Genomic DNA, 14,797 nt, shown 5'->3' with positions numbered 1-14,797 from the left:
GAGGAAATTTTCAAAGAAATTAAAGCACTAAATCAGTACAACCTCAAATGGAATCGGCTAAAATGTGATAAAACTGATAGCAAAGCATTGGAAGAAGATTTACTGGACAAATTTACAAAAATTGTGAAAATGTACAGTACTTAAAGCTAGGGATATTCATTTTATTATTCACCATCAGTTACACTGAGGAAAATACTTGAATCTAGCATGTATTGTTGAACAAGTAGTGTCAACAGTGAATTCCATTGACTCTTGCAACCTTCATCCATTCTGTGATTTTTTTGTGTGAAAATAGAACCTGAATATCCTCATTTTCCCTATCACAAAGCAATTTGATGGCTTGGCAGGGATAAAGTTTTACTGAGATATTTTGAGACCAAGATTGAAATTGTTTTGAATGAGAAGAACCACCCTCAACCTCTATTATTGAATAATGAGTGACTTCAGATATTAGATTTTGCTACAGACCCTATAATGTTTATCAATGAATTCAACCTAAAATTACAAGGCAAGGAAATGCCTATTTGTGAAGCATGTACTGTGGTAAAGTCATTTCTTTTTAAGTAATGTCTATGCCCAACATGGGGCTCAAACTCACAATTCAAAGATCAAGAGTCACATGTTCTCACCAGCTGCGTCAGCCAGCCACCCCGTGTGGTAAAGTTATTTTGATGACAACTAATGTTCAAATCACAAGTAATGTGAAGCAACTTTTATATATTTCCTATTGGTGCCAAAATTTAAAACAGTAAGTGAGACCATCATTTCCATATAAATTTGTAGTGGGTAGATTTTCTGAGCTCAACTACTGCCAGTAGCATTTTTTAGCACTAGAAGCAAGAAATTTGTGGACTTCAAAATCCATTTAACTGTGCAGCTGAGAAGTTTTCACCTAAAGTCCAATTGGATATGAATAATATGCAATGTAATGACATAATAGAAGGCAAATATCAAGAGAAGATTCTAACAGAATTTTATAAATTCCTTCCAAGCAACGAATAGGCACAGTTAAAATCATATGTTTGTGACTTTGGTAGTACCTATCTGTGTGAAAAGAATTTTCAAAGATGAAGTATGTAAAACATGCAAAATCTCATTATAGGTCAGCATTAACAAATAAAAAGAAAATTTTGATGATATGGAACTGTAATAAGCTAAATGTTATCTCCCTCCCACTAATAATTCCATTTTTTCTCATTACTAGAATTGTATTACCAACAAAAAGTTGTGCTAAATTTTATTTTGAATTGCATGAAGAAAAACTTACTGAAAATCTATTTTATCTTTTGTTGCATAAGTTCTTAAATAAAACCCTTAATTTTGCCTCTTGCCTTGCAAAGCCTAAAATAGTTACCAATATTTACAGAAAACATTTGTTGACTTTTGTTCTATATGACCACTACTTTCTCAGTTGATTCCTGGGATACTAAATTGGGTTGTGCAATCATTCTTTCATGCATTCAGCAAAAAATTGATGATGATATAGAATATCATCTATGTGAAAGGAAGGTACCATGGGAAGCCATATGGGGAATACAAATATAAATATGTTTTTGTTTTCAAGGAGCTTAACATTAAGTGAAAAGGATAAAATGTAATTATATAAACAGTTATAATAAATACAGAAATATTTTAAAAATTGCCAAATGAGAAGAGAGATAGAAAGCAAATTCTAGAGAGGTTCTGAATAGGGGAAATTACTTTTGGTGCTGATCAAAACAGGAATTACTGATAAAGTAGAGTAGAACTGGATCATAAGATAAAGATATTGCCCTGAAAGTTACAAATGTAATAGGAAAGATGATTTGCTAAAGAGAGTATTCCTGTAGAAGGCCTGGTTGGGAGAATAGGATTTAAAGATAAAGCCAATTTTGAATATAATACTAAAGTATTTTTCCTTTTTTCTCCAAGTTATTTCCTCCAAATTATATCATCACATATCTTTTTATTTTCTTACTTACAGTGAATAATTCAACATGGTTAAAGAATTACCTTTTCTATGTAGATTTTCTTCATGATCACAAAACTCACTATAGTAATGAATGTAAATGTATTCTATATCACTACGTGCCATGTACTAGCTGGACACATATACAGAGATGCCTACAGAGTATAGGTTCATATTCCTAGGTTGATCTTTAAACTTTTTTTGTCCCAATCTACATTAGCCATTTTCTCTCTCATCATTTCTCTACATTAGTGGTTCTTGATATATGTAAGCAACCATTATGAAGACAAAATAGGGGAAGAGAGAGAGAAGGAGAGAAGGGGAGTAAGTGAGAAAAGAGAGGGAGAGAGGGGAGGTAGAGACAAAGAGACAGAAAGAGAGATGGAGAGAGAGAGGAAGGTGGGGCAGAGAGAACATGTACACACACACACACACACAGAGAGAGAGAGAGAGAGAGAGAGAGAGAGAGAGAGATCCACATTGTGGACTTAAGTTTCAGGTGGTTGTATGGTTCTTACATATTGCTTGCACCTTAACCTAAGTGCACTTATCTCTATTTCCTTCCCCTTGTCACATGAATTTGAGGACCCTGGATGCATGTAATCTATCCTATTTCTTTCCCCCTGCCACACAAATCCTGGATTCAGGATTTGGTGTCATTTAAAAAAAATTTTTTTAAATCTTTATTTATTTTTGAGAGAGAGACAGCTGAGCAGGGGAAGAACAAAGACAGGGAGACACAGAATCTGAAGCAGGCCCCAGGCTCTGAGCTGTCAGCACAGAGCCTGATGTGGGGCTCAAACTCACAAACTGTGAGATTATGACCTGAGCCGAAGTTGGACGCTCAACTAACTGAGCCACCCAGGTGCCCCAGGACTTGATGCCATTTTAGAACTCATTAATGCAAATGAAAGCAAATCCAGTCAGTCACCTGAGACCTTGAGATAAAATTTCAAAATGTTTAGTGAAGACGTAGGTGTCATACCAATGGCCAGGCGTCTAATAGAAATAAGACTTTATAGAAAAGGCAAGTCTCAAAAACAAATTTTGATGAATAGTGCCCTCCCCACGAAAAACAAAAAAAGGTGAAAAATGTAAAGAAACCAATGGCCTGCAGAGAAAGCAGATTCTAAAAGGTCATACAAAAGATGGAAGGAAGGGTATGTAAGCAAGGAAAAAAAATCATACAGACTTAGGTTAATATATAGACTTAGGTCCAGTGTTAAACTAGGTGAAATGTAAGGATTTTTTTTTAAGTGGATTGTCTTGCAAAGCTGTGAATAGCCTATCCTTGGATGTATTATAGAAGTAATAGATGCCACAGGGAGAGGATATCATATGACAGATTACCCTAGACAATTTGAGGATACCTCAACGTTCCAAAATTCTGAAATATTAGCACTTTACTTGTAATTTTAGGCAATTTTTAAGACCTTTATTTGCTAACAGTAAAAAAAAAATGTATCTTTTGGGTAATGCATGGACAATGGACATTCAGACACTGCTGAACGCTCCTGAAGTCAATAGGTATTTTTAGCTGAGAATAAAAAGGACCCTAGAACTAGTCTGCAGGGTTAACTGAAAACTAGAAACTTTACTTGCAGTGCTATCACATATTTAGCACAGCACAATGACTATGTTCCAAGTCATTTACTGTTCATGTTGGTTTCTTAGAGAGAAATTTGAGGATAGTAGCAGAGTGTTCTGTACAAAGTTCCAAACAATGTTTCATACAAGTAGAGAACAAATATTTCTTATTATGAACACAAAGATGGATGAGTAATTTTGCTTTCAAGAGAAACAGATGCTTATGCCTAGGCATTCTTTCCAATGTCTTCCAAATGATTTGTTTAACACCAATAAGCAAAGAGTAAGTCATTCTGAGTGAATTTTAAAATGTAAACAAAACCACAATTAATTTGTTCACAGATGATGAAACCAATAAACTCTGGAGGAAGTGTCAGTTTTGATTGGACTGAAACCAATGACTGCTTAATCCTTGATATTCTAAAGAAATAAGCACTTGGGTCAGTAATCAACAACAATAACAGCCACAAGAGTTACTTCTTATTGTCTTCTATGTATCAGAAACTGTTATGGTAATATGGTTGTATTGTTTTATTTAATCAATGTCAGTTAAGAAAAGAAGAGGGATTCCGTGTCTTTTACTTTGACTTCCCTGTGGGGAAAGGAAAGAGTAGTTTACGTATAAATTTGCCTTCAACCTGGAATTGAATGGAAAGATCTGGAAAGGAAAATGGAGTTATCTGCACACATTAGAAGGACAGAGAGAGAGGAAGATTTTGGAACAGTGATGACTGGTTTGTATATAACAGTGAAACATCACAGAGAATGTCCCTAGGTCTCTTAATTTAGTTGTATTAATCTCATTAGGATTGAAACAACTATATTAAGAAATAAGTAAGAAAGAAATAAAATTTGCTAAAGACAGGCAACAATAGAAATCCACCTTTTAAAGTAGATTAACAAAGGGGTGCCATCTTTAAAACTATGTTGAATGAAAAGATAAATATTTTTAATGTTAATTTTATTGATTTCTCAACAAAAGAATAATAAATTTAAAGTGACACTAAACTTCAGATTAGTTGATGTTTTCCTTTAAAGTAGCACCTTGAAAATTACTAAAAAGTTTTTTTCTTTCCCTACTGCCAAGCATTCTTTGTGTTCCTAGCATTATGTTTATGTAGTTATTTATTGTGTGAGAAAATAGCAATTAAAATTAATTTGCTTTCTATAGAACAAAAAAATAAGTATGATGCCCTGAATTTTTTTGCATTATTAGGCAACATAAGTACTGCATTTTTTGTTTAAGCCAGCAAATCAACGAGTTAATAAAAGTAATGCTTTGCTTCCTTTACTCCAAGCAACTAAAAACACTTCTGTTTAAGTAAGAATTTCTCATTTTATTTGGTTTACTAAATATATCCCTCCTAGGAAAGAATTGGCTGTTTAAAAAATATGGGATAGGAATTATTAGGTGATTATATGCAAGGCTACATTATATCTAAATAATGTAGCATTCATAACATTTTCCTTCAGTGCCAGTCATAAGTAATGGAGCCAAAGGCTGGAAATAAGATTTATGAATGAGCTGTATACTACAGTTGGGAGATAACTTTAGTTTTGAATCTCTAAACATATTAAAGCTTATGGAACTTGGAGCAGGGTTGAGACAAGTCAGGTTAGCTTGACTTAGGTCTATTCTCAAGAGTATACAAAACTAACTCTTGTTCAGCCTTAATGAATGTAGGCATTTCAACATTGTATTACCTCACAGAAATTATTCACACATTTCCATTAGAACAACTGGTGGTTTGTCAGTCTTGTAAAATGGACAGTGCAAATGTCATTCTAATATTGGGCAAAATTAATGTATCTTACGAAATCTCCTTTACTCAGCTCAGAACGTATAATCACAGGACTAACAAGGACTGAAAGAAGTTATTTCATTTATGCTTTGGCTCTTAGACATGTCTAGGCTCACACTACTATGAAGAAATAAATGTCCATCTTTTATTTCAAAAATAACAAATCTATACCCATACTATTTTATTTGATCCTCAGAATCCTGTGAACATGGCGATTCTTTCCTGACTGCAGGTTTTTCCATTTTGACTCCTTCACATAGTGTGTTCTTCCTTCATTCTGTATATACCTGGCTCAGTTTTCTGAAGGGATATATAGTATAAATATACCCCAGTATGACTTCCTCAGTGAGGCCTCCACTGTCTACTCCATTTATAATCTACTTCCCACATGTTCTATTTCAAAACCCTATTTATTTCTTTCATAGAACTTAGCACAATTTAGAATTGCCTGATTTGTTTATGTATGGACTACTACTCAATTACTGGGCTGATCCATATTGCATTATGAATTGTTTTTAGGTCTAAAATGGTCAAATGTCAGAAGTTTCTTGCTGTTTCATGTATGTTTCACGAAGGCAATTCTTTGTCCATCTTGTTCACTGCTCTATTCTCTAACTTCTGGCTCATATTAAGCACTAAACAAATATTTTTGAATGAATGAATGTTTGCTTAACCACGAATATCTATTACTATGGAAAGATGATAATAGCTCAATAATAGACATTCACATAGAATGTCTCATTTGATACTCAGAAAAACCATATGAGTCAAGTATTTTTGTATTGCTGGTATAGATGATGCTTAAGACATTAAGTAGGTGACACACCCTAACTTTATTCGGGTCTCCGAAGTCATGGTTATTATGCAAAGAATATTCATTCTTCCAATATTTACTGAGCTCCTTCTATAGGCCCGACACTGCTAAGTGCTAGGGATGCAAAGATGAATAAAACACAATCCCCATTCTACAGGAGTTTGCAATCTTTTGGGGGCGGAAAGATGTGAAGATATGTAATCAGCAGCCATATGATCCATCCTCTGATGGAAGCAGTGTATACAGTATACATAAGTTCAGAGGAGGGAGGCTTAACTCTGACTGAAGAATCCAAAGAAGAGTGTCTGAAGGAGGCAACCATTCAATTAAGTCCTAAAAGAGCAAGAAATTATTCATCCTAAAGTCAGAGAGAAAGATGGAAGAGCTTTCCAAGCAAGCAGAAGACAAAAATTGCACGTACAAAGGCATTAAAGTAGGAAAATATGCAGAATTTGGAGGAATGCCTAAGTAATTAAGCATATCTGAAGGGGCACAGTATAGTGGTTAAGGACATAGGTAGGCTCTGAATCTACATTGCCTGATTTTGAATTCTGGCTCTATTATTTGTTGTCCGTGTGACCTCAGGCAAGTTACTTAGTCTCTTGGAGTCTCACCTTCCTATTCTGTAACCTGGAGATAATAGCTCTACCTACTTAATGGTTTTTTTGTGAGGATTAAAAAACTTCATACATATTCAGCACCTTGAATAGTGCCTCGCACATGCTAAGTGTTTAATAATTGTTAGCCGCCATTATGACTGAAATGCACAGCAAACGTGAGGAGAAAAGTGGACTATAACACTGGAAATGTAAACAGAGGCCAGATCATGAAGGATCAACATTCCAAGAAGACTATGAACTTTATTGGATTGAGAGTCATTGGAGACTCAACTAGGAACATTACATCCTTTAGCAAATCTTTCATTTTGTTGCTAATAAGCAGCCAAACAGACTGTGTTTTGTCTGCTCTGGAAGAGTTCCTAATGAGCAGTTAATGGGCCAAAACAAGCAGCAGGGGGAATAGAGAGAAAGTAGCAATCAGGATAGACCATAATTGGAAATCACCCTCTTAATAATCAAGAGTTGACAGGATCTGCTGATGGTATGTTTCTTTCTCCAAAATACTGTGAAGAAAGAAATGTATCTTCTCAGAAACAGAAGTTTCTTTAGTGTGACTAGCTCACAGGCTAGAGAACACACCAGATGGGTGGTAGGGCTGCTGGTGTTCTTTAACAGAGGCTTCCATGGTGGTCTTCCTACTCTGTGCTTGGATTATGAGTGGGCTGATGAAGTGTGTTTTTCCTTCCTATACTGGGCACAATCCACAAGTGGAAAACTTAAGACTTTCGATGTTCTTTTAGGACAAGCATCTCATTTTATACAACACTTAAGCCTATGTTCACCTGACAAAGTGCAAAGTCAAGATTGAAAGGCCTTGACTTGTCTTAAGTCAAGATGTTACTTTTGTTTCTTTCCCTCTTTTCCAATAACCAATTTTATAAGTTGCAGCAATGAAAAAATAAAAAGACCGGTAAGCCTTCATTTTGATGACAAATAGATTTATGATCTTTGCAGGGAAAAGTTGTTTTCCTTTTTCATAAATGATTGAGGCACTACTGAAGTCCAACGCAATGAAAACAGCATGGTAGACTCATTTACTACAGATGTGCTAAATTGACGAGTCTCAAAACACTCATTTCTACAGAAGGAAATTCACACAGGCAACTGTGAGTCTCCCCAATACTATCCTTTAGTTATAGTCACATGACCTTGGAAAAACACCGAAACTGCGGAGTGAATATGCCAAGAATTCTTTAACTCCTTGGCCACATCAAAAAAAAAAAAAAAAAAAAAGAAAGAACATTGTTTAGGAAAATCAGGCAGTTGCATAATGCTAGAAATCCCAGAATAAATATTTTTCTCAGTGGAAAAATCCAGCAGTCTTTAAAGGTAAGCCAAGAAACACCACGGTGCCATGATTTAAAAAAAATAACATAAAAATTACAAAAAAAGACCAATGGAAAGATGTCCTTATCCGTTGTTGAAAATATTCCAGGGAATATGCTAGTATTTAAAGACTGTGTTACTATCTCTTAAGTAGTTTTTCTACTGCCACAGTAAGTTTCAGAAATAATTACTTAGAAATCATTTCACCTAATGACCAGTTTGGCCATTGTTACCTAATGTCATTGAACAGACCAGTTCCTTATAAAAACTATTATTCTGATTTCATATCATATATTCTACAGGGAGCCGAAATACAGAAACATTTTCTGTATTCTTAAATACCAATGGCATGTGTAAACCTTGGGGCTTCATTTAAAGGAGATTCCTCAAGGGAAAGCTAATTTTGTTTTTATTTTGATGGCTACAAAACATTTCAATATTTATGACATTCTGATATTCAAAGTATGCATGTGAAATTTTTCTTATTCTTTGCAAATGCTAAAAAGTAGGAGATGATGAATTATGATCTGATACCTAATTGCTTACTAATAGCAATAGCAGATACCATTCAGCTTCATGGATTTGGGAGGTATACAACATTACTGTAATTCATTTCAACTCCTTTCATCATAAGATTCCATGAGGTTTTTATACAAGTCATGTATAAAGGGACATGTGGCTCTGAATCTGGTTTTTAAAAATGACTTCCTAATTAGAAGTGGAATAGCTTACAAAGTGGAGCTAGAATATGCATGTTTTATTACCTAATTCATACTCAGATTCTCCTTGCTCCTCATTATGTCTTCAGCGTCTCCATATCTACTAGGTCTATCTAGCATTTAAATGTGGTTAAGCTTCTCTCACTTAAAAATAACTTCTGTAATTTCAGTTTCATCTCTAGTTATTGACCTCCTTTCTCTTTCAGGGCCAAATTTCTCCATTGAATTGTCTGAATATCTTGATTTCCTCACTGTCCACTCTCCTCAAGCACTGCAATCCTATTTCTGCATCCCCTGCATCAGATCGAATGGTTATATGCTGATGTTACCGATGATCTCCATATACTAACGTATAGTGGTTATAATTTTATCTTTTTAGATTTTGGTACTAGTCAGTGTCTGTATTTGCAAATACCAGAAACTAATCCTGGATAATTTAAACAGAAAATTTACTGAAAAGGTACTGAGTAGCTCACAGACAAATCCAGAAAGCCAGGTTAGGAAAATGCATAGAATTGAAGGAAGTTTAGGTAGCCAGAATTTGGACACTGCAGAGTGCATTACCGCAGCTTGCCAGACATGGACTCCAGTCACCCCTGGAACCTGAGTGCTATTGGGGTTACTGCCACTGCCACTAGAGTAGAATCTCTCTGCTTCTGCGTATCACTAACTCCCCAGCCAAAGGGCTAGCTGGACATGACTGATTGGTTAGGCCTAGGTCATAGGCCCGTGTCCTTGTTTCAAGGAGGAAATGGGAAGTGAAAATCTAGAATCTGACTTCTGTAGAAGGTGCCCTCCCTCCACCAAGACTCAAAAAGGGAGTAAACATAAACATTTATAAACATAAGATGGGGTTAAAATGCTGAGTAGCCAAAAAACCAAAAAAATAAAATTGATAAAACACATGTCCATCAAAATCTCTCAGGATTATTAGATCTAGTTGATGACTTTTTCCTTGAAATATTTTTTTTCCTGAGTTTCTATGACATTACATTCTTTTTCTCCTACCTATTACGATCACTCCATTTCAGTCTCCTTTGTAGTCTCCTCTTCCTTCTTTACCTGATTTCTAAATGATAGAAATCCTTACAGCTCAGTACCAGACCTTCTTTCCATCGTTTATTTAATATTTGTATTTTTCTTCATTTGTTCCCCAAATCTATTCACTGTCGCTTCTCTATCTTGCTGTTTGTCCTGGGAATTTGACCTTCATGGACTGTTATCATCTGGGTTCCCTTGTCCTCTCTTCACTTTCAGTTGGGGTTGGCCAATGGGGTACATATCTCTAGGATATTAGAGGAGAAAGGAGTACTATATTTATTTCTTCCATTTCCTCCTGGCTTTGAATTCTGTCAGTGGCTAGGTTACGTTCAAATACAGCTCCTGTAAGGTGCCCCTTTTCCCACAGCGCCAGCCCTCAGCTTGGCTCTCGACTTGACATTATTTCTTTCCTTTAACCTTTCAGGTCTAAGGACAGTAACCACATCCTACTGTTGATAGTCTCTGGATTCTCCCAACATCCCTTACTGGCTGTCTTAACCCTTTCTTCATTTCTGTAAATATTTTTTTCAAAATTCAAAAGTAGAGTATTTCATCTACTTTCTAACATGACTCTGATTAAGTACATTTCTTTTTTTTTTTAATTTTTTTATTTATTATTTTTTTTTTTTTAATTTTTTTTTCAGCGTTTTTTATTTTATTTTTGGGACAGAGAGACAGAGCATGAATGGGGGAGGGGCAGAGAGAGAGGGAGACACAGAATCGGAAACAGGCTCCAGGCTCCGAGCCATCAGCCCAGAGCCTGACGCGGGGCTCGAACTCACAGACCGCGAGATCGTGACCTGGCTGAAGTCGGACGCTTAACCGACTGCGCCACCCAGGCGCCCCTGATTAAGTACATTTCTATATGCTGATGACTCTCACATTTATATCTGACATTCTCTCTGAGCTCTAGGCCAGAATATCTAATTGCCTAAATGTCATAACATTACCTATAAAATTTGGGCTTCCTTCACTGTTTGCTTTTTTTCATGACGGGCAGTATAATGCACCAAGTTAGGAACTTGCACAAGTTAGAAATTTGGAAGTTATCCTTGACATCCCTCTCCTTCCCTTACCTCCCTTAACCAAATATCAAGTACTGTAAAAACTACCTCCAAAATACCACTAAATCCACCCACTTCTTTCCATTTCCACTTCACTAGTCTAGTCCAAACCATGAAGATATGCAGCCTGAAATATTGCAATAAATAGTCTTCTTATTAGTTGCCTGTATCTATGCTTGCCCCTTTCAATCCATTTCCCATAATGAAGCCAGAGCGAGTCCTTTAAAAATGGAAAATTGGGATAATGTCCCTCCTAACCCCAATGGGGTACTAGTATCTTCAGATAATGCTCAATATCCTTAACGTGTCCTTCAACATTCACATGATGTGGCTCTTGTGTACTTCAATGGCATCAAACTGTATCAGCATACATCTTGTTCACTAAACTTTAGCCATAATTGCTAATGTTCTAGTTTTTCAAACACACTATGTTCTTCCTAGCTTTGTATATGTTGTCATCTCTGCATAGAATGTTTCTTTCAGGCTTTCCTCACTCACAGTAATCATTCCTAATTGATTAACTCCTACTTATTCTTCAGTGTCATCTCTCTCTTTCTCCCTACCCTCTCATATGAAGCCACTTTACTGACATAAAGTAAATTGCAAAGTACATAATTTGATAAGTCAGCATAAAAGATTTCACACATTTGTGAAACCATCATCACAATCAAGATAATATATCTGCCCCCTCCCCCAAAAGCGTTCCTTTGGTAAGCCCTTTTTCTCATACCTCTAGCACTCCCATCTACAGGATACCCCCGATTTGCTTTCTGTCACTACAGATTAGTTTGCAATTTTTAGGATTTTACATAAGTAGAATCATACAGTATGTGCCCTTTTTTGTCTCTTTTTCTTCACTCAGCATATATATTTTGAGATTCACTCATGCTATAGCATGTGTCAGTAGCTCATTCTTTTTATTGCAAACTAATATTTCATTGTACATACATACCACAATTTGTTTAGCCAGAGACCTCTTGAAGAACATTTGGGTTATTTCCAGTTTAGGGCTATTACAAAGATAAGTGCTATGAATATTCATGGACAAGTTTTTGTGTAGATACATGTTTTCATTTCTTTTGGCTAAGAGTAGAAAGGCTGGGTCATATGATAAGTATGTTTAATGTTTTAAGACACTGCAAATGTATAGGTAATTGATGTCTTAATGGTATCTGATCAATGAACATGGTATATATGCCACTTATTTAGCTCTACTTTAACTTTTGTCAGAAATGTTTTATAGTTTTCAGCATATAGATTTGCACATTTTTGTGGTCATGTTATCCCATTTTGGCACTATTGTCACTACTGTTTTTAAATGTTACTTTCTGATTGTTCATTGTTAGTATATAGAAATACAATTGAAATTTGTATACTGATCTAACAACCTGAAACTCTGGTAAATTTACTTATTTTTTTCTTGTAGAGTCTTAAAGATTTTCTACATAGATGATCACGTTGTCTATGAATAAAGAGAGTTTTATTTCTTCCATTTTACTTGTTTTTATTACCCTCACTAGAACCTTACTTAATTGATTAGAACCTCCAGTACAGTGTTGAATTTGTCATACATATGTGAGATATCTGTAGGAATATGAGGCCTCAATGGTTAGTCTCACAAATACCTACACTGGAAATACTTTTTGGAGGAAGTACTGAAATAATAGAAACAAATTCAGAGATTCTATAAGGGATATTGAAAGTAATAGTGATCAAATAGCTTGATTATTACTCAAAAAAGAAGCAATGGAAATAAAAAGAGAAAGTAAATGCATAAAAACTAAAAGTAAAAATCAAGGCAATACTAAAAAGTGATGAAGGCAAAGAGTAGTTTATAGAGACAAAAGGAAATGAGAGGACATAGTTGTTTTGTTAGAAATACAGATAGTGATGCATTTAACAAATCAATACAGTTAATACATACCAATATATACATATTTGGTTCTTAAGTTCAGTGCAACTGGTACAAAACATCAATCAAAAAAGAAAGGGCAACTTTTATTTTATTTTTGAAAAATGTTTATTTATTTTTGAGAGAGAGACAGAGTACAAGTCGGGGGTAGGTAGAGAGAGGGAGACACAGTCCCAAGCAGACTCCAGGCTCTGAGCTGTCAGCACAGAGCCCGACCTGGGGCTCGAACCCATGGACCGGGAGATCATGACTTGAGCGGAAGTCAGATGCTTAACCAACTGAGCCACCCAGGCACCCCAAGAAAGGGCAATTTTTAAACCAGCAAAAGAAAATTTAGTGTATAGAAATCAGGAAAGAAAAAAAAGAAGACAGAAAAGAAATAAGACAATATAAGACAAGGAAAAGACAGAATTAAGATGGCAAATATTCTTAACGGAGAAATTTTAGATGCGTTCTCTAAGATCTGTGCAGTAGAAGAATGTCCCCTATTGCTACTACTGTTTAACATAGTATTGAAGGTCCCTACCAACTTATGTGGAAGGAAAAAGAAGTGAACGTAAGGAAAGAGATCAATCTGCCATTATTTGAAGGTGATATTATCTGTCTTAAAAATCCAATAGAAACAAAAGCAAATTATTAGAAATTAAAAAAATCCAGTTGTATAGAATATAACCTGAATTAGTGACATTCTTTAAACAAGTAATAACTAACTAGAAAATAAAATAAAAAATAATACACAAAGTCTTTATTAAGAAGCAATACTCCATATTGATAAGAGCAAAGAATATGGAGTTAGGCTGTCTTTTAGCTATGAGACACTTGAAAGTGATAATCTCAGTGCCTCAGAATGTATGTAGGTATGTATGTATTTTTTTTAAACTGAGGTATAATTGACCTCAGTTTCTAGATGCATAAAATGAGGATCGTAATTGTATATATCTTATAAGATTGTAAAGATTAAGTGAGTTGATGTAGTCAAACACTTTATCATGGTACCTGGCACATAGTTAGCATTATACGAACTTTTGCTGTTATTATTATGGAAATATTTCATTATAGGACAATAGAAAATTATAAGAATAAATATTTCATCTATTTGATTAACTAAATGGTAAGTTATGAATTTTCTCCCAATAAAGCTATAAATTCAAGACAAACCCAATGACAATTCAAGTTTTTGTTTTGTTTTTAGAGAAACCCAGCAAATCTAATCTCAAATGTATGGGGGTAGAAGTGTAAAGAAGGGGAACTTGCCCCATTAAATATGAGGACACATTGCAAAGCCATAGAATAAGAACAGTGTGACAATACAAACAGACCAGAACAATTTTTTTCTGTAGAAGGCAAGAGAGTAAATATTTTAGATTTTGTGAGGCCATTGGTCTTTGTTGCAACTACTGAACTCTGCTTTGTAGTACCAAAGCTGCCTTCAATGTTCCAAAGGTGGCTTAAGATATTTGATGAACTCAAAACACAGTTGGGTTGTGTAGTCCCTAAAATTGTGCTTCTTTATGGTTCTTATTTATAAGCTTTTATATGTGCAAAAATGGCATATATTACATATGAGTTATTAGATATAAAATATGCAAGAGAATGTACTCATTGACATTCCCTGGAGATCATAAACATAATTCCAAAACAACTATTAAAGCAGTGATTGGCTAATCTGAGACAGTATCAAAACTAAGAAAGCTAAAATATATATGGTCTAGCAAAAAGACACTTATAAATAAGAAACAAAAAGTAAAGAGATATTCATTCTACTCACAGGAAGTCCCTGTTTTCCTGGTAGCCCAACTTTTCCAGAGTTTCCTGAAATGCCATCGGCTCCATGGTATCCTTGCATGCCTTTTGGCCCAGGTAGGCCTGGAAGACCCTTGGTAATTAAATTACATGGATTATAGACAGATGCTGTACAAATGTTTAAATGACAATTACCTTTGGGAGGGGGATGTTTACATTTT

General features: G+C 35.1%; 1 protein-coding gene across 5 annotated transcripts in view; it reads right to left on the bottom strand.

Moving 5' to 3' along the window:
• The window catches only part of COL24A1 (collagen type XXIV alpha 1 chain), a 403,184-nt gene that overhangs the window by 50,558 nt on the left and 337,829 nt on the right, over positions 1-14,797 (bottom strand). For all 5 annotated transcript variants that reach the window (XM_058716744.1, XM_058716741.1, XM_058716742.1 and 2 more), the window contains one exon: positions 14,602-14,709. In XM_058716744.1, the coding sequence (XP_058572727.1) occupies positions 14,602-14,709 (108 nt within the window). The remainder of the gene's footprint in view (positions 1-14,601; positions 14,710-14,797) is intronic.

The sequence above is a fragment of the Neofelis nebulosa genome, chromosome 2 (genome assembly GCF_028018385.1).
Source record: "Neofelis nebulosa isolate mNeoNeb1 chromosome 2, mNeoNeb1.pri, whole genome shotgun sequence".
Lineage (NCBI taxonomy): Eukaryota > Metazoa > Chordata > Mammalia > Carnivora > Felidae > Neofelis > Neofelis nebulosa.
This window is presented reverse-complemented; position numbering and strand designations above follow the sequence as displayed.